The 18861-nt window shown below is 47.8% G+C and overlaps 1 protein-coding gene across 1 annotated transcript in view; it reads right to left on the reverse strand.

The window, feature by feature from the left end:
- LOC139379087 (VPS10 domain-containing receptor SorCS2-like) overlaps window positions 1-18861 on the reverse strand; it is a 418987-nt gene that overhangs the window by 292375 nt on the left and 107751 nt on the right. Inside the window, exon 2 of the mRNA XM_071121886.1 lies at window positions 7755-7822. Within this exon, the coding sequence (XP_070977987.1) occupies window positions 7755-7822 (68 nt within the window). The remainder of the gene's footprint in view (window positions 1-7754; window positions 7823-18861) is intronic.

The following is an 18861-nucleotide window of genomic DNA, read 5'->3' on the forward strand; positions in this document are numbered from 1 at the left end:
TGTTTCCTTCATTACTTTAATTTGACCTTGATTTATACTGGTTTTTCCCCCGTTGAAATCTCTTCCAAGAGAGAGAAAACATCCAGGAGATGCATCATGGTGTCGTTGTCACGTTCTGACCTCTATTTCCTTTGTTTTGCATTTATTTAGTATGGTCAGGGCGTGAGTTGGGTGGGCAGTCTATGTTTGTTTTTCTATGTTTTGGGTCAGTTCTATGTTTTCGGCCTAGTATGGTTCTCAATCAGAGGCAGGTGTCATTAGTTGTCTCTGATTGAGAATCATACTTAGGTAGCCTGGGTTTCACTGTTTGTTGGTGGGTGATTGTTCCTGTCTTTGTGTTTGCACCAGACAGGGCTGTTTTGAGTTCTCACGTTTCTTGTTTTTTCGTTAGTTTGTTCATGTATAGTGTCTTCATTAAAATACAATGAACAACCACCACGCTGCGCTTTGGTCCGCCTCTACTTCACAAGAAGAGAATCGTTACAGAATCACCCACCACAACAGGACCAAGCGGTGTGGTAATGGGCAACGGAAAAAGCAGCAGCAGGAGCAGCGCGAGGAGGTATGGACATGGGAGGACGTTATGGACAGCAATGGCATGGAGTATACTACTTGGGAGGAGATCGACAGGTGGGCGGCCGACCCAGGGAGAGTGCCGGAGCCCGCCTGGGATTCGATGGAGCAGTGCGCGGAAGGCTATCAGAGAATGGAGTTGGCGAAGCAGGCACGGCGGCGCGGAAGGAAGCCCGAGAGGCAACCCCAAAAATTTCTTTGGGGGGGGCTAACAGGGAGTATGGCTACGCCAGGTAGGAGACCTGGGCAGACTCCCTGTGCTTACCGGGGGGCTAGAGAGACCGGACAGGCACCGTGTTATGCAGTGGTGCGCACGGTGTCTCCAGTGCGGGTGCATAGCCCGGTGCGGTATATTCCAGCTCCGCGTGTCGGCCGGGCTAGATTGAGCGTCGAGCCTAATGCCATGAAGCCGGCTCTACGCAGCTGGTCCCCAGTGCGTCTCCTTGGGCCGGCTTACATGGCACCAGCCTTGCGCTCGGTGTCTCCGGTTCGCCTGCATAGCCCAGTGCGGGCTATTCCACCACGCCGCACTGGCAGGGCGACCGTGAGCATTCAACCAGGTAAGGTTGGGCAGGCTCGGTGCTCAAGAGCTCCAGTGCGCCTGCACGGTCCGGTCTTTCCAGTACCACCTCCACACCCCAGCCCTCCGGTAGCAGCTCCCCGCACAAGGCTTCCTGTGCGTGTCCTCGGCCCAGTACCACCAGTGCCAGCACCACGCATCAGGCCTACAGTGCGCCTCGCCTGTCCAGCACTACCAGAGCCTTCTTCCTCTCCAGCGCTGCCGGAGTCTCCCGCCTCTCCGGCGCTACCAGAGCCTTCCTCTTCTCCAGCGCTGCCGGAGTCTCCCGTCTGCCCAGCGCCGCCAGTGCCGCCCGTCTGCCCAGCGCCGCCAGTGCCGCCCGTCTGCCCAGCGCCGCCAGTGCCACCCGTCTGCCCAGCGCCGCCAGTGCCGCCCGTCTGCCCAGCGCCGCCAGTGCCGCCCGTCTGCCCAGCGCCGCCAGTGCCGCCCGTCTGCCCAGCGCCGCCAATGCCGCCCGTCTGCCAGGAGCCGCCAATGCCGCCCGTCTGCCAGGAGCCGCCAATGCCGCCCGTCTGCCAGGAGCCGCCAGTGCCGCCCGTCTGCCAGGGGCCGCCAGTGCCGCCCGTCAGTCAGGGGCCGCCAGTGCCGCCAGTCAGCCAGGGGCCGCCAGTGCCGCCAGTCAACCAGGGGCCGCCAGTGCCGCCCGTCAACCAGGGGCCGCCAGTGCCGCCCGTCAGCCAGGGGCCGCCAGTGCCGCCAGTCAGCCAGGGGCCGCCAGTGCCGCCAGTCAACCAGGGGCCGCCAGTGCCGCCAGTCAGCCAGGTGCCGCCAGTCAGCCAGGGGCCGCTAGAGCCCCTCCGCCCGGAGCAGCTGCCCCTCCGTCCCGAGCAGCTGCCCCTCTGTCCCGAGCTGCTGCCGCCCCTCTGTCCCGAGCTGCTGCCGCCCCTCTGTCCCGAGCTGCTGCCGCCCCTCGGTCCCGAGCAGCTGCCGCCCCTCTGTCCCGAGCTGCTGCCGCCCCTCTGTCCCGAGCAGCTGCCGCCCCTCTGTCCCGAGCAGCTGCTTCACCTCTGTCCCGAGCTGCCCCTCTGTCCCAAGCAGCCCCTCTGTCCAGTGGGGTCATTGAGAGGGGTGGGCATGGGGAGTAAGCCACGGAGGCGGACAATACGGCGGACTAAGACAATGGCGAAGTGGGGTCCGCGTCCCGCGCCAGAGCCGCCACCGCGGACAGACGCCCACCCAGACCCTCCCCTATAGGTCAAGGTTTTGCGGCCGGAGTCCGCACCTTTGGGGGGGGGTACTGTCACGTTCTGACCTCTATTTCCTTTGTTTTGCATTTATTTAGTATGGTCAGGGCGTGAGTTGGGTGGGCAGTCTATGTTTGTTTTTCTATGTTTTGGGTCAGTTCTATGTTTTCGGCCTAGTATGGTTCTCAATCAGAGGCAGGTGTCATTAGTTGTCTCTGATTGAGAATCATACTTAGGTAGCCTGGGTTTCACTGTTTGTTGGTGGGTGATTGTTCCTGTCTTTGTGTTTGCACCAGACAGGGCTGTTTTGAGTTCTCACGTTTCTTGTTTTTTCGTTAGTTTGTTCATGTATAGTGTCTTCATTAAAATACAATGAACAACCACCACGCTGCGCTTTGGTCCGCCTCTACTTCACAAGAAGAGAATCGTTACAGTCGTGTGCTTTTGGATGACTGACATATCGTTTGACTTGCTTTCTGTTCATACAGTAAGACTATGGGGTAACCAGCTGGTGTAGGGGTACAGTACTGTAGAGTGACTCAGGCTGCTGCTATTTCCTGTCTCTCTTTCGGGAAGAGTCTGGGCAGATGATGACAAAATGTTAACAGGCCTCGGCCATATGATGGTTGATAGTGATGGTAGCGCTGAGACTCTGACATGCTAATTCATCATTGGAAATGAGTGGGGACAGCGAGACCACAGCTGAAGTTTGGATTTCTGGATAGGGAAATGGAACCCGAACCCTGCAGCTGTTATAGACATAGAGTATGTCCCAAATGGCTCCCTTTTCGCTACATAGTTCACTACTTTAGACCAGAGCCCTATATAACCCTATTCCCTACATAGTTCACTACTTTAGACCAGAGCCCTATATAACCCTATTCTCTACATAGTTCACTACTTTAGACCAGGGCCATATAGAACCCTATTCCCTACATAGTTCACTACTTTAGACCAGAGTGGTGAGTTAAATAAAGAATAGGGAGCCAGTTTGGACGTTAATGTCCAGACAGCTGCAGGAGAGTATAGATTGTAAAGGGAGATCTCTTGATAAAAATAAGTATTCTTGCCTTATCAGCCTGAGAAGACTTTCCGAGGAGTAAGAATCTGTGGCAGAAACTAAAAGCACAGCAGGGGGTTTTGGGGGGAAACTGAGGGGAAGGAGGTGGGAGAACAACTCCCCAAAAAATGTGAGTGAAGTGCTCCGAGGTTCACGGTGAGGTGAATGCTCCCAGCTTACACACAACAGGGATTGTGTGAACACACATTCTGCACACGCTGTAGGCACAACCACACGCAAAGCCTTGTCCAAATACACACAGACACGTGCACACACATGGTGAGGGTGTGTGGTGTTTGTCCTCGGACAGACGGAGAGACAGACAGACAGACACATACACATTGGAAAGAACTAACCAAAAAACAGACCAATCTAGAATGCTCTTTGGCCCTTAACAGAGGGCCAGAATACCTGACCACTGTGACTGACCCAAAATTAAGGAAATCTTTGACTATGTACAGACTCAGTGAGCATAGCCTTGCTATTGAGAAAGGCTGCCGTAGGCAGACATGACTCTCAAGAGAAGACAGGCTATGTGCACACTGCCCACAAAATGAGGTAGAAATGTATGACCATATTAGAGAGACATATTTCCCTCAAATTACACAGATCCACAAAGAATTCAAAAAATAATTATATTTTGATAAACTCCCGTATCTACTGGGTGAAATACCACAGTGTTCCATCACAGCAGCAAGATTTGTGACCTGTTGTCACAAGGAAAGGTCAACCAGTATTGATGTTTATTTATTTTCCCTTTTGTACTTTAATTATTTGCAAGTCGTTACAAGACTGTGTATAAGCCATAATATGCCAGTTGAAGTGTTAATATTCATTTTAAACTTTTGTGAGTGTAATGTTTACTGTTCATGTTGTATTGTATTTTCACTTCTATTTCCCTTGCTTTGGCAATGTAAACATATGTTTCCCTAGCCAATAAAGCCCCTTGAATTGAATTGAGAGAGAGGGATTCTGAGGTCCCCTGAGGCAAAACAGTAGGGGAAACAGGTCAGACAATTATCACATACGTTTCTCCACAATCACACTTCTTCTCTACCTCTCTTCCCCTCTTCCGCTCTCCCTACCCTCCCCTCTTCCCCTCTTCCTCTCTCCCTACCCTCCCCTCTTCCCCTCTTCCTCTCTCCCTACCCTCCCCTCTTCCCCTCTTCCTCTCTCCCTACCCTCCCCTCTTCCCCTCTTCCTCTCTCCCTACCCTCCCCTCTTCCCCTCTTCCTCTCTCCCTACCCTCCCCTGTTCCCCTCTTCCTTTCTCCATCACTGTCTTTTCCCTTTGTCTCTCTATCGCTCTTTTTCCTCGTTCCCTTGTCTCTGAAAGAATCAATAAAGAGAGGGAAGAGAGCCTGTGAGTGAGAGAGAGGTGTGTGAGTGTGAGGGAAATAGAAGGCCTGTTGTCCACATTACAATCTCAGTATAGCTGTAATTGGCAAGCTATAACTCTCCCCTTGGTAGGTCTCTACTTGTTCCTTACAAGTAAAACCATTATTTTATTCAAACGCAAACTGTGTCTTTTCGATATAAACCTTTTTAAAAAAAATATAAACATCCTCGGTTGCCTCAATTTCATAGCAACCATGGCCGTTTTGCATCACAAAGAGAGCCGTTCTCGTGAGAAAAGGGAATGTTTAGGTCTCTTCATCGAGCTCCAGCTGAGGATCCTGGGACAGCCATAACAGATTCAAAGCCCCGGTTATTGGAGCCAGAGACTCAGCATTAAACTCCCATGGCTGACGCCAGAGCTATGGAGGTAGCCCAAACTCCACAGAACACAAAGAAGAACGAACACTGGGAGAGACCAGGGAGAAACTGAGGTCTTAAAAAAAAAAAAATCAATCCCATCAGCCACTTTGAAGCAGTTGGTTTATCCTTAACTTGTTCAACTCTGTCGTATCTGAACATGACCATAAACAGACAGGTTCACACAGAGAGTTGTGTCAGCAGGGGCAAAAGCACATTCACTATTCTAAAGCGTATAATTGACCGGCGCTTTAAATGATCAATATTTAGTCGTCCCCGGCTGTGCCTGAGCGAGATCTGTATCAGATCAGTCACCTTTGATATTCTCTTAGAATGAAATAAAAATGAAGATGATGATATTCTGTGAGAGATCTTTGAGAATTGAGTCATGTGAAAGATAGCCAGTTGGAGCAGCTTGGATCCCTCCCACTCCGTCTCTCCGGAGCCCAGTTCACATAGGATTGTCTCACACCACAAACCCATTATCCGCTCTGGCTTAATCCTGATTGGAAAAATATGGGACCGCTCCCCCCCCCCCCCCCCCCCCTTCAAGCATCCGGGGAAGACTGGGTTCGGGATTGCTGGGATCACCACTGTTGATGTTACTTTAGCTTTCAGATGAGTCATAGGAAGGTACAGAGACAGTTTGGGGACCACATGCCTGGGTTCCTCACAGAGCTTTTTAATCTTAACCAGAACCTCTCTCAAATTTAAGAGAATTGACAAGCAAAACTGAGAAAGTAAATGAGGGGTAAACAGACAGACAGAAGTACAGGCAGATCTGTCTCATTTCACCTTGCAGTGGTTGATGTAGCCCACACTAAGAAATCATCACCGACTTTCAAGCCAGTCCAAAGGACTCCAAAGGCAAGCCACGTCGGATGACAGGCGTCTAAAACCCACTGACCCAAAAGCCTCACAGAAGTTCCTCTCTCCCGTCTTCTCAGCTAACGTTCCTCCGGAGCGGTGCCTCACATCGCCTGGCGTCTTGATCTACACCACCTGACAGTGAGGTGCCGAGCCCATTAATCTCCCCCATCTTCCCCACCGTTTGATCCCATGCTTGAGGACATCAAAGTGTAGGCTCAAGGACAGTGGAGGTGGCGGTGCAACTGCACAGCCATTCTGGAGCTGACAGGAATCCGACGCCCACACACATAATAACAGCACAACACCACGGCGGCCATTTTGGCTCCAGACAAAAACATGCTAATTCTCTTCACCGTTCACGGACAATAATGAAGGGAGGCTAACAACGTGCCAGATTTGTGATTTAAATTACAGTTTGTTTAGATTCTTTCAACTTCTCTTTTTTTTCTCCGACCAGACTGGTTCGTCATGGTGAACCTTAACAAATTATTCATGAATTACAACAATTAAAACATCAACAGGAGCAGGGTGGGAATAGTATGTGCATTATTCATATGACTGCTAGAGGGAGACAAGCAGTCACAGCTAATGAGCGGCCAGCGTTTTGAAGTGCAGAGGACCCACAGTGAGGTAGAGGGAAGTAATGAAGTACTATTGTGAGACCACAGGAGGGGAGGACAGCTCGTAATAAGGTCCGGAACGAAGCAAATGGAATGGCATCAAACACAGAGGGAACCATGTATTTGATACCATTCCATCCATTCCATTCCAGCCATTACCACCAGCCCGTCCTCCCCTATTGTGGTGCCATCAACCTCCTGTGCATGAGACACATTTACTGTTTGATGGCTTTCTATTTCTATCATTAGAACCAGGACCCTGCCACTTGAGGACTTATGTTTTAGAATAACAAAATGTATGTGTTAGAGTGATTGGTTCTGAGCTTCTGAGTCTCTGAAACGGAGAACAGTGGAGATGTCACTGCTGACTGGCCAGTTCTACTAAGTAGAAGCTGCTCTGGTCTGCCCATCAGGCCGAGTCGTGACCCTGTCTCCCTGGCACCAGACGATGCCCACTGTCCTGCCCTGTGCCACACTGATTAGCTATCTGTCCAAACAGATGCCCGCTCTCGCCCCATGCCACCGACCCACTTCCTCTCTTTCCCAGCCCCAGCTGATGTTTTGTCGTTCTTCCAAACTGTTCTGTCCGTACTCAGTGCCAGTGTGTCTTCTGAGAAGCACAGCAATGAGATAAACTGACCCACCACCCTTTAAAGGTGCCCTATGCAGAAATAGTTCCACCATTTCCTGGTTGCTAAAACTCTAATAGTTTGCTTAATTTTAGTTTATGAGACAAAATAAGCTAGTACAGTGTAGAGAATCATTGTACCATCTAAACCGCTGTGAAATATATTTTCCAAAACTAAAATTATAGTTTTTTCAGCTGTTTAAAGCTGGTGTACAAAACCGAAAGTAAAAAAACACTAAAACAAAACTTAAGAACAGGAAGAATAGAAATAGCGCGCATAGATATACCGCTTCTTAGACTTGATTTCAGCGAGAATGACAGATTTATGACTCACATTTCTATGTGAATTTGGTCTGGTTGCCAAAAAAGTTACATATTGCCACTTTAACCTCACAGTGAGTCCCTGTCCTGATAGGTGGACTTGGCTGTGGCGCCGATATAACCTGAACAGGTACTAATAAACAAACACAGCCTTTTGATCTTACCTCCAGAGGGAGCTCTCCAGGACCTTGCTGGAGTCGACGTGGTAATACTTGGTCAGGATGAGAATGACCTGAGGAAGACGAAGAGGAGAGAGGAAGAGCGGAGGATGAATGGTGAGTCTCAACGGTACAATATAAACTGAAACACGTTCACAGATACAGCATGGTAACTATTGCAATAGCAGTATTTGGTTTGATTCAAAATGATTCAAAAATGTATTTTGAAAACTTCTTTCCCTGGGCTGTGGCTGTAATGCTGATGATGAACCGTTTGAGGGAACACAGAGAAACTATTAGCCTGTACAAATAGCTGTCTTGTTTTACACTTTAATTTCAGAAGGAAATGTTTACAGAGTGGTCCTCACGCAAGCCAGATGAATTGTCTTGTTTAACGCTGAATATCACTTCAGGAGGAGCTTCAAATATTAAACCCCTTTAGAGTTTTATTCAAGTACAAGTGCTGAACATTAGTTTTTGTGGGGAAGAAAATCTGCCTTTGATATACAACTCAACACAGACCTATATCATTCATAGAACCAGAGCATCTTGCCCATCTGTTAATGGAATTTTATAATTCCTATATGTGTTCATTAATCAATTTAATTAAAATCACTCTGTTTGTTTCTGAAAATTAGTAAGACCCGTATTTGCATAAAATAGACAGAGACCAGTCTTATCAAAATTAGATAATAATATTTATTCTCGGAGCGCGCTGCCATAAAACCACGTACCACAGTTTATATATAAAATATGATGTCATTGGTTATAGAATGAATCTCCTCCTCTCGACCAAGACAAAGCAGGTTCAAAAGTGTATTCCAACCCACTAGCGCACACTCCTGACACACACACTATATCAAGATTAACTTCTGAAGTCTCACCATTATCTATCACTATTTAGCAGACAGTTCCAGATAACGGAAAACCTAGGGAGGCACTCGCTGTCTTATCTAAACGCCCCAGAGTTATAGTTGAGTTGGTTCAAACATAGGTTAATGACCCTCTTTGCTTATTTAAAACACACAACACATTCCTCTCCAACCTAGTTGGAATGGTGTTTATTATGTTTAATTACTCCTTGTTCATGCTACATAATCTCTTCCTTATGAACTAACATTATTAATCAGATATAACAAAACAGGGTAGAGTTTAATTAGTTATAGTTCTATTTAATTTAAATGTAGATATTGTTTAGTTATTATTCATAAAATTCCTAACACCGTCGTACAAAAACATTCACGCACACGTGTGTGTGTGTGTGTGTGTGTGTGTGTGTGTGTGTGTGTGTGTGTGTGTGTGTGTGTGTGTGCTTGCGTGTGTCCCACTCGTTCATTGTTATTTCTTATTTTCGGGGAACTCTCCGGTTTTGACAGCAGTGCGGCCTGCTGGGCGTGCGTTGCCATGGCGAGGGATGCCGGAGGTTCAGAGAGCGAGCAGTTAGCCCTTTGGAGGTGTTATTGGCAGGTCGGTGGAGTGAGTTGTCAGGATCCAGGGAAGAACACACTGGGACTTACTGCCCTGGGCTGGTAGTAGCTGATTGGCCCAGGGCACTGGCCAGGAGCAGGATCCAGGTAAGAACCCACTGGGCCTTACTGCCCAGGGGCTGGTAGTAGCTGATTGGCCCAGGGCCCTGGCCAGGAGCAGAGGTCTACAGAAGGCTGTGTTGAAGATGGCAGCTCTGTCGAGACTTCAGTGTATGAACCACAGTGCAGAGTATAGGTCGTCACGGGTCCAAGAAGTTGGATCCATTCCCGAAATGAACCTGGGGCTTTCTCACCCGGGCCTGATATGCATAAATAAAGAGACCTGTTCCGAATGGTTCCAGCCTAGGTTCCGGCCTAGGTTCCGGCCTAGGTTCCGACCTTTCTAGGGAGTTTTTCCTAGCCACCATGCTTCTACATCGCTTGTTGTTTGGGGTTTTAGACTGGGTTTCTGTACAGCACTTTGTGTAAAAAGGGATTTATAAATACATTTGATTGAAATATGATAGATTTTTTCAAGTTGGCTGGATGTTCTTTGGGTGGTGGAGCATTCTTGATACACACAGGAAACTGTTGAGAGTGTAAAAAACAGCAGCGTTGCAGTTCTGGACACAAACCGGTGCGTCTGGCACCTACTACCATACCCCGTTCAAAGGCACTTAAATATTTTATCTTGCCATTCTCCCTCTGAATGGCACACAGACACAATCCATGTATCAAGGCTTAAAAATCATTCTTTAACCTGTCTCCTCCCCTTCATCTACACTGATTGAAGTGGATTTAACAAGTGACATCAATATTTATCTAGCTTTCACATGGATTCACTGGGACAGGCATGTAAAGAGCAGGTGTTCCTAATGTTTTGTACACTCTGTGTCTGTTGCTGCTACTGTTTATTTGTCTGTCATTTTATTCCTAGTTATATGTGCATATCTTCCTCAATTACCTTGTACCCCTGCACATTGACTGAGTACTGCAATCCCTTGTATATAGCCCAATTATCATTACTCATACACTCAGTACTGGAACCCCTTGTATATAGCCCAATTATCATTACTCATACACTCAGTACTGGAACCCCTCAGCCCAGTTATCATTACTCATATACTCAGTGCTGGAACACCTTGTATAAAGCCCAGTTATCATTACTCATATACTCAGTGCTGGAACCCCTTGTATAAAGCCCAGTTATCATTACTCATATACTCAGTGCTGGAACCCCTTGTATAAAGCCCAGTTATCATTACTCATATACTCAGTGCTGGAACCCCTTGTATAAAGCCCAGTTATCATTACTCATATACTCAGTGCTGGAACCCCTTGTATAAAGCCCAGTTATCATTACTCATATACTCAGTGCTGGAACCCCTTGTATAAAGCCCAGTTATCATTACTCATATACTCAGTGCTGGAACCCCTTGTATAAAGCCCAGTTATCATTACTCATATACTCAGTGCTGGAACACCTTGTATAAAGCCCAGTTATCATTACTCATATACTCAGTGCTGGAACCCTTTGTATATAGCCCAGTTATCATTACTCATAGACTCAGTGCTGGAACCCCTTATATAGCCCAGTTATCATTACTCATAGACTCAGTACTGGAACCCCTTATATAGCCCAGTTATCATTAATCATAGACTCAGTACTGGAACCCCTTATATAGCCCAGTTATCATTACTCATAGACTCAGTACTGGAACCCCTTATATAGCCCAGTTATCATTAATCATAGACTCAGTGCTGGAACCCCTTATATAGCCCAGTTATCATTAATCATAGACTCAGTACTGGAACCCCTTATATAGCCCAGTTATCATTACTCATAGACTCAGTACTGGAACCCCTTATATAGCCCAGTTATCATTAATCATAGACTCAGTACTGGAACCCCTTATATAGCCCAGTTATCATTAATCATAGACTCAGTACTGGAACCCCTTATATAGCCCAGTTATCATTACTCATAGACTCAGTACTGGAACCCCTTATATAGCCCAGTTATCATTACTCATTGACTCAGTACTGGAACCCCTTATATAGCCCAGTTATCATTACTCATAGACTCAGTACTGGAACCCCTTATATAGCCCAGTTATCATTACTCATAGACTCAGTACTGGAACCCCTTATATAGCCCAGTTATCATTACTCATAGACTCAGTACTGGAACCCCTTATATAGCCCAGTTATCATTACTCATTGACTCAGTACTGGAACCCCTTATATAGCCCAGTTATCATTACTCATAGACTCAGTACTGGAACCCCTTATATAGCCCAGTTATCATTACTCATAGACTCAGTACTGGAACCCCTTATATAGCCCAGTTATCATTACTCATAGACTCAGTACTGGAACCCCTTATATAGCCCAGTTATCATTACTCATAGACTCAGTACTGGAACCCCTTATATAGCCCAGTTATCATTACTCATAGACTCAGTACTGGAACCCCTTATATAGCCCAGTTATCATTACTCATAGACTCAGTACTGGAACCCCTCAGCCCAGTTATCATTACTCATAGACTCAGTACTGGAACCCCTTATATAGCCCAGTTATCATTACTCATAGACTCAGTACTGGAACCCCTTATATAGCCCAGTTATCATTACTCATAGACTCAGTACTGGAACCCCTTATATAGCCCAGTTATCATTACTCATCATAGACTCAGTACTGGAACCCCTTATATAGCCCAGTTATCATTACTCATAGACTCAGTACTGGAACCCCTTATATAGCCCAGTTATCATTAATCATAGACTCAGTACTGGAACCCCTTATATAGCCCAGTTATCATTACTCATAGACTCAGTACTGGAACCCCTTATAAAGCCCAGTTATCATTAATCATAGACTCAGTACTGGAACCCCTCAGCCCAGTTATCATTACTCATAGACTCAGTACTGGAACCCCTCAGCCCAGTTATCATTACTCATAGACTCAGTACTGGAACCCCTCAGCCCAGTTATCATTACTCATAGACTCAGTACTGGAACCCCTTATATAGCCCAGTTATCATTACTCATTGTTTATCTATTACTGCTTGTATTATTACATGTTTTACTTTTCTATTATTTCTCTGCTAGTCTACACCTGTTGTTGGGAAGGGCCCGTCAGAAAGCATTTCACTGCTAGTCTACACCTGTTGTTTCTCTCTGCATTGTTGGGAAGGGCCCGTCAGAAAGCATTTCACTGCTAGTCTACACCTGTTGTTGGGAAGGGCCCGTCAGAAAGCATTTCACTGCTAGTCTACACCTGTTGTTGGGAAGGGCCCGTCAGAAAGCATTTCACTGCTAGTCTACACCTGTTGTTGGGAAGGGCCCGTCAGAAAGCATTTCACTGCTAGTCTACACCTGTTGTTGGGAAGGGCCCGTCCGAAAGCATTTCACTGCTAGTCTACACCTGTTGTTGGGAAGGGCCCGTCAGAAAGCATTTCACTGCTAGTCTACACCTGTTGTTGGGAAGGGCCCGTCAGAAAGCATTTCACTGCTAGTCTACACCTGTTGTTGGGAAGGGCCCGTCAGAAAGCATTTCACTGCTAGTCTACACCTGTTGTTGGGAAGGGCCCGTCAGAAAGCATTTCACTGCTAGTCTACACCTGTTGTTGGGAAGGGCCCGTCAGAAAGCATTTCACTGCTAGTCTACACCTGTTGTTTCTCTCTGCATTGTTGGGAAGGGCCCGTCAGAAAGCATTTCACTGCTAGTCTACACCTGTTGTTGGGAAGGGCCCGTCAGAAAGCATTTCACTGCTAGTCTACACCTGTTGTTGGGAAGGGCCCGTCAGAAAGCATTTCACTGCTAGTCTACACCTGTTGTTTCTCTCTGCATTGTTGGGAAGGGCCCGTCAGAAAGCATTTCACTGCTAGTCTACACCTGTCGTTGGGAAGGGCCCGTCAGAAAGCATTTCACTGCTAGTCTACACCTGTTGTTGGGAAGGGCCCGTCAGAAAGCATTTCACTGCTAGTCTACACCTGTTGTTTCTCTCTGCATTGTTGGGAAGGGCCCGTCAGAAAGCATTTCACTGCTAGTCTACACCTGTTGTTGGGAAGGGCCCGTCAGAAAGCATTTCACTGCTAGTCTACACCTGTTGTTGGGAAGGGCCCGTCAGAAAGCATTTCACTGCTAGTCTACACCTGTTGTTGGGAAGGGCCCGTCAGAAAGCATTTCACTGCTAGTCTACACCTGTTGTTGGGAAGGGCCCGTCCGAAAGCATTTCACTGCTAGTCAACACCTGTTGTTGGGAAGGGCCCGTCAGAAAGCATTTTACTGTTAGTCTACACCTGTTGTTTCTCTCTGCATTGTTGGGAAGGGCCCGTCAGAAAGCATTTCACTGCTAGTCTACACCTGTTGTTGGGAAGGGCCCGTCAGAAAGCATTTCACTGCTAGTCTACACCTGTTGTTGGGAAGGGCCCGTCAGAAAGCATTTCACTGCTAGTCTACACCTGTTGTTTCTCTCTGCATTGTTGGGAAGGGCCCGTCAGAAAGCATTTCACTGCTAGTCTACACCTGTTGTTGGGAAGGGCCCGTCAGAAAGCATTTCACTGCTAGTCTACACCTGTTGTTTCTCTCTGCATTGTTGGGAAGGGCCCGTCAGAAAGCATTTCACTGCTAGTCTACACCTGTTGTTGGGAAGGGCCCGTCAGAAAGCATTTCACTGCTAGTCTACACCTGTTGTTTCTCTCTGCATTGTTGGGAAGGGCCCGTCAGAAAGCATTTCACTGCTAGTCTACACCTGTTGTTGGGAAGGGCCCGTCAGAAAGCATTTCACTGCTAGTCTACACCTGTTGTTGGGAAGGGCCCGTCAGAAAGCATTTCACTGCTAGTCTACACCTGTTGTTGGGAAGGGCCCGTCAGAAAGCATTTCACTGCTAGTCTACACCTGTTGTTGGGAAGGGCCCGTCAGAAAGCATTTCACTGCTAGTCTACACCTGTTGTTGGGAAGGGCCCGTCAGAAAGCATTTCACTGCTAGTCTACACCTGTTGTTGGGAAGGGCCCGTCAGAAAGCATTTCACTGCTAGTCTACACCTGTTGTTGGGAAGGGCCCGTCCGAAAGCATTTCACTGCTAGTCTACACCTGTTGTTGGGAAGGGCCCGTCAGAAAGCATTTCACTGCTAGTCTACACCTGTTGTTGGGAAGGGCCCGTCAGAAAGCATTTCACTGCTAGTCTACACCTGTTGTTGGGAAGGGCCCGTCAGAAAGCATTCCACTGCTAGTCTACACCTGTTGTTTCTCTCTGCATTGTTGGGAAGGGCCCGTCAGAAAGCATTTCACTGCAAGTCTACACCTGTTGTTGGGAAGGGCCCGTCAGAAAGCATTTCACTGCTAGTCTACACCTGTTGTTGGGAAGGGCCCGTCAGAAAGCATTTCACTGCTAGTCTACACCTGTTGTTTCTCTCTGCATTGTTGGGAAGGGCCCGTCAGAAAGCATTTCACTGCTAGTCTACACCTGTTGTTGGGAAGGGCCCGTCATAAAGCATTTCACTGCTAGTCTACACCTGTTGTTGGGAAGGGCCCGTCAGAAAGCATTTCACTGCTAGTCTACACCTGTTGTTGGGAAGGGCCCGTCAGAAAGCATTTCACTGCTAGTCTACACCTGTTGTTGGGAAGGGCCCGTCAGAAAGCATTTCACTGCTAGTCTACACCTGTTGTTGGGAAGGGCCCGTCAGAAAGCATTTCACTGCTAGTCTACACCTGTTGTTGGGAAGGGCCCGTCAGAAAGCATTTCACTGCTAGTCTACACCTGTTGTTGGGAAGGGCCCGTCAGAAAGCATTTCACTGCTAGTCTACACCTGTTGTTGGGAAGGGCCCGTCAGAAAGCATTTCACTGCTAGTCTACACCTGTTGTTGGGAAGGGCCCGTCAGAAAGCATTTCTCTGTTAGTCTACACCTGTTGTTTCTCTCTGCATTGTTGGGAAGGGCCCGTCAGAAAGCATTTCACTGCTAGTCTACACCTGTTGTTGGGAAGGGCCCGTCAGAAAGCATTTCACTGCTAGTCTACACCTGTTGTTGGGAAGGGCCCGTCAGAAAGCATTTCACTGCTAGTCTACACCTGTTGTTTCTCTCTGCATTGTTGGGAAGGGCCCGTCAGAAAGCATTTCACTGCTAGTCTACACCTGTTGTTGGGAAGGGCCCGTCAGAAAGCATTTCACTGCTAGTCTACACCTGTTGTTTCTCTCTGCATTGTTGGGAAGGGCCCGTCAGAAAGCATTTCACTGCTAGTCTACACCTGTTGTTGGGAAGGGCCCGTCAGAAAGCATTTCACTGCTAGTCTACACCTGTTGTTTCTCTCTGCATTGTTGGGAAGGGCCCGTCAGAAAGCATTTCACTGCTAGTCTACACCTGTTGTTGGGAAGGGCCCGTCAGAAAGCATTTCACTGCTAGTCTACACCTGTTGTTGGGAAGGGCCCGTCAGAAAGCATTTCACTGCTAGTCTACACCTGTTGTTGGGAAGGGCCCGTCAGAAAGCATTTCACTGCTAGTCTACACCTGTTGTTGGGAAGGGCCCGTCAGAAAGCATTTCACTGCTAGTCTACACCTGTTGTTGGGAAGGGCCCGTCAGAAAGCATTTCACTGTTAGTCTACACCTGTTGTTGGGAAGGGCCCGTCAGAAAGCATTTCACTGCTAGTCTACACCTGTTGTTGGGAAGGGCCCGTCAGAAAGCATTTCACTGCTTGTCTACACCTGTTGTTGGGAAGGGCCCGTCAGAAAGCATTTCACTGTTAGTCTACACCTGTTGTTGGGAAGGGCCCGTCAGAAAGCATTTCACTGCTAGTCTACACCTGTTGTTGGGAAGGGCCCGTCAGAAAGCATTTCACTGCTAGTCTACACCTGTTGTTGGGAAGGGCCCGTCAGAAAGCATTTCACTGCTAGTCTACACCTGTTGTTTCTCTCTGCATTGTTGGGAAGGGCCCGTCAGAAAGCATTTCACTGCTAGTCTACACCTGTTGTTGGGAAGGGCCCGTCAGAAAGCATTTCACTGCTAGTCTACACCTGTTGTTTCTCTCTGCATTGTTGGGAAGGGCCCGTCAGAAAGCATTTCACTGCTAGTCTACACCTGTTGTTGGGAAGGGCCCGTCAGAAAGCATTTCACTGCTAGTCTACACCTGTTGTTTCTCTCTGCATTGTTGGGAAGGGCCCGTCAGAAAGCATTTCACTGCTAGTCTACACCTGTTGTTGGGAAGGGCCCGTCAGAAAGCATTTCACTGCTAGTCTACACCTGTTGTTGGGAAGGGCCCGTCAGAAAGCATTTCACTGCAAGTCTACACCTGTTGTTTCTCTCTGCATTGTTGGGAAGGGCCGGTCAGAAAGCATTTCACTGCTAGTCTACACCTGTTGTTTCTCTCTGCATTGTTGGGAAGGGCCCGTCAGAAAGCATTTCACTGCTAGTCTACACCTGTTGTTGGGAATGGCCCGTCAGAAAGCATTTCACTGCTAGTCTACACCTGTTGTTGGGAAGGGCCCGTCAGAAAGCATTTCACTGCTAGTCTACACCTGTTGTTTCTCTCTGCATTGTTGGGAAGGGCCCGTCAGAAAGCATTTCACTGCTAGTCTACACCTGTTGTTGGGAAGGGCCCGTCAGAAAGCATTTCACTGCTAGTCTACACCTGTTGTTTCTCTCTGCATTGTTGGGAAGGGCCCGTCAGAAAGCATTTCACTGCTAGTCTACACCTGTTGTTGGGAAGGGCCCGTCAGAAAGCATTTCACTGCTAGTCTACACCTGTTGTTGGGAAGGGCCCGTCAGAAAGCATTTCACTGCTAGTCTACACCTGTTGTTGGGAAGGGCCCGTCAGAAAGCATTTCACTGCTAGTCTACACCTGTTGTTTCTCTCTGCATTGTTGGGAAGGGCCCGTCAGAAAGCATTTCACTGCTAGTCTACACCTGTTGTTTCTCTCTGCATTGTTGGGAAGGGCCCGTCAGAAAGCATTTCACTGCTAGTCTACACCTGTTGTTGGGAAGGGCCCGTCAGAAAGCATTTCACTGCTAGTCTACACCTGTTGTTGGGAAGGGCCCGTCAGAAAGCATTTCACTGCTAGTCTACACCTGTTGTTTCTCTCTGCATTGTTGGGAAGGGCCCGTCAGAAAGCATTTCACTGCTAGTCTACACCTGTTGTTGGGAAGGGCCCGTCAGAAAGCATTTCACTGCTAGTCTACACCTGTTGTTGGGAAGGGCCCGTCAGAAAGCATTTCACTGCTAGTCTACACCTGTTGTTGGGAAGGGCCCGTCAGAAAGCATTTCACTGCTAGTCTACACCTGTTGTTTCTCTCTGCATTGTTGGGAAGGGCCCGTCAGAAAGCATTTCACTGCTAGTCTACACCTGTTGTTGGGAAGGGCCCGTCAGAAAGCATTTCACTGCTAGTCTACACCTGTTCTTTACGAAGCATGTGACTAAATTCAATTTGGTTTGAGATGACTCGTTCATATCCATACAATTTCCATCCATTTTCAGATGAGTTGAACCTTTCACAGCCTGACGCATACTTTAGCCAATTAGAAAAGATTAATCGGTTCTAATTTGGTGTTTGTTCTCTACGGATCAGTCTGGCCAAAGCCTTAGGCCCTCAACAAAATTTAGTGTTGCCCCCTTGTGCCAGGGCAGAGCAATGCAGCTATAGGGATTTTTATTCCAAGAGGACAACAGGCCTCTTTTAGGGAGGCTGAGCTACTCTTTAAAGCCCACACTGGGACTCAAGAGAGAGTTACATTATACACATAACCCAGAGTTGGTCGGTCCAAGCTCCACATCTCGGACCGACCACTGAGTGGAACACTGATTGTACTTCGAGAGTAGCTCCAATCCCCATTCCACAACTGAGAGACGAGTTCTATCTTAGGCACTCTACAGACTCTCAAGACACTTTGGCTCAAAGCTACTCCAGCTCAAAGTTCCATCCCTGCGGTAGCTTGGGGTTCCAAAGACACTTTGGCTCAAGCTACTCCAGCTCAAAGTTCCATCCCTGCGGTAGCTTGGGGTTCCAAAGACACTTTGGCTCAAGCTACTCCAGCTCAAAGTTCCATCCCTGCGGTAGCTTGGGGTTCCAAAGACACTTTGGCTCAAGCTACTCCAGCTCAAAGTTCCATCCCTGCGGTAGCTTGGGGTTCCAAAGACACTTTGGCTCAAAGCTACTCCAGCTCAAAGTTCCATCCCTGCGGTAACTTGGGGTTCCAAAGACACTTTGCCTCAAAGCTACTCCAGCTCAAAGTTCCATCCCTGCGGTAGCTTGGGGTTCCAAAGACACTTTGGCTCAAGCCCTGCATTAAAGACCAAAATTGGTTAAAGAAAATTGTGATAAATAAAAAATGATAACAGTTTCATTTAAGGACCAAAATAACTGACAGCTGTGCCATATAGATTGCAAAATAGTTGGGAACAGATTATCGATACACTGATTCCATGGTTTATGAACTGATACACAAAACAACGCCGAAGTTCTTCGAATGAAATTATTATACAAAATCCTTGGAACCAATAGAATGTAATATATTTGGGGGACACAACCATCCCAGATTTGCAGATTTTACTGCAAAGAGACAGAATCATTGGATCATTTGTTTTGGTACTGCACATCTGTAGCTTGTTTTTGGTCGCAGGTTCAGGAATGGATGAGGAATTGCAA

Source organism: Oncorhynchus clarkii, chromosome 21, assembly GCF_045791955.1.
Source record: "Oncorhynchus clarkii lewisi isolate Uvic-CL-2024 chromosome 21, UVic_Ocla_1.0, whole genome shotgun sequence".
Lineage (NCBI taxonomy): Eukaryota > Metazoa > Chordata > Actinopteri > Salmoniformes > Salmonidae > Oncorhynchus > Oncorhynchus clarkii.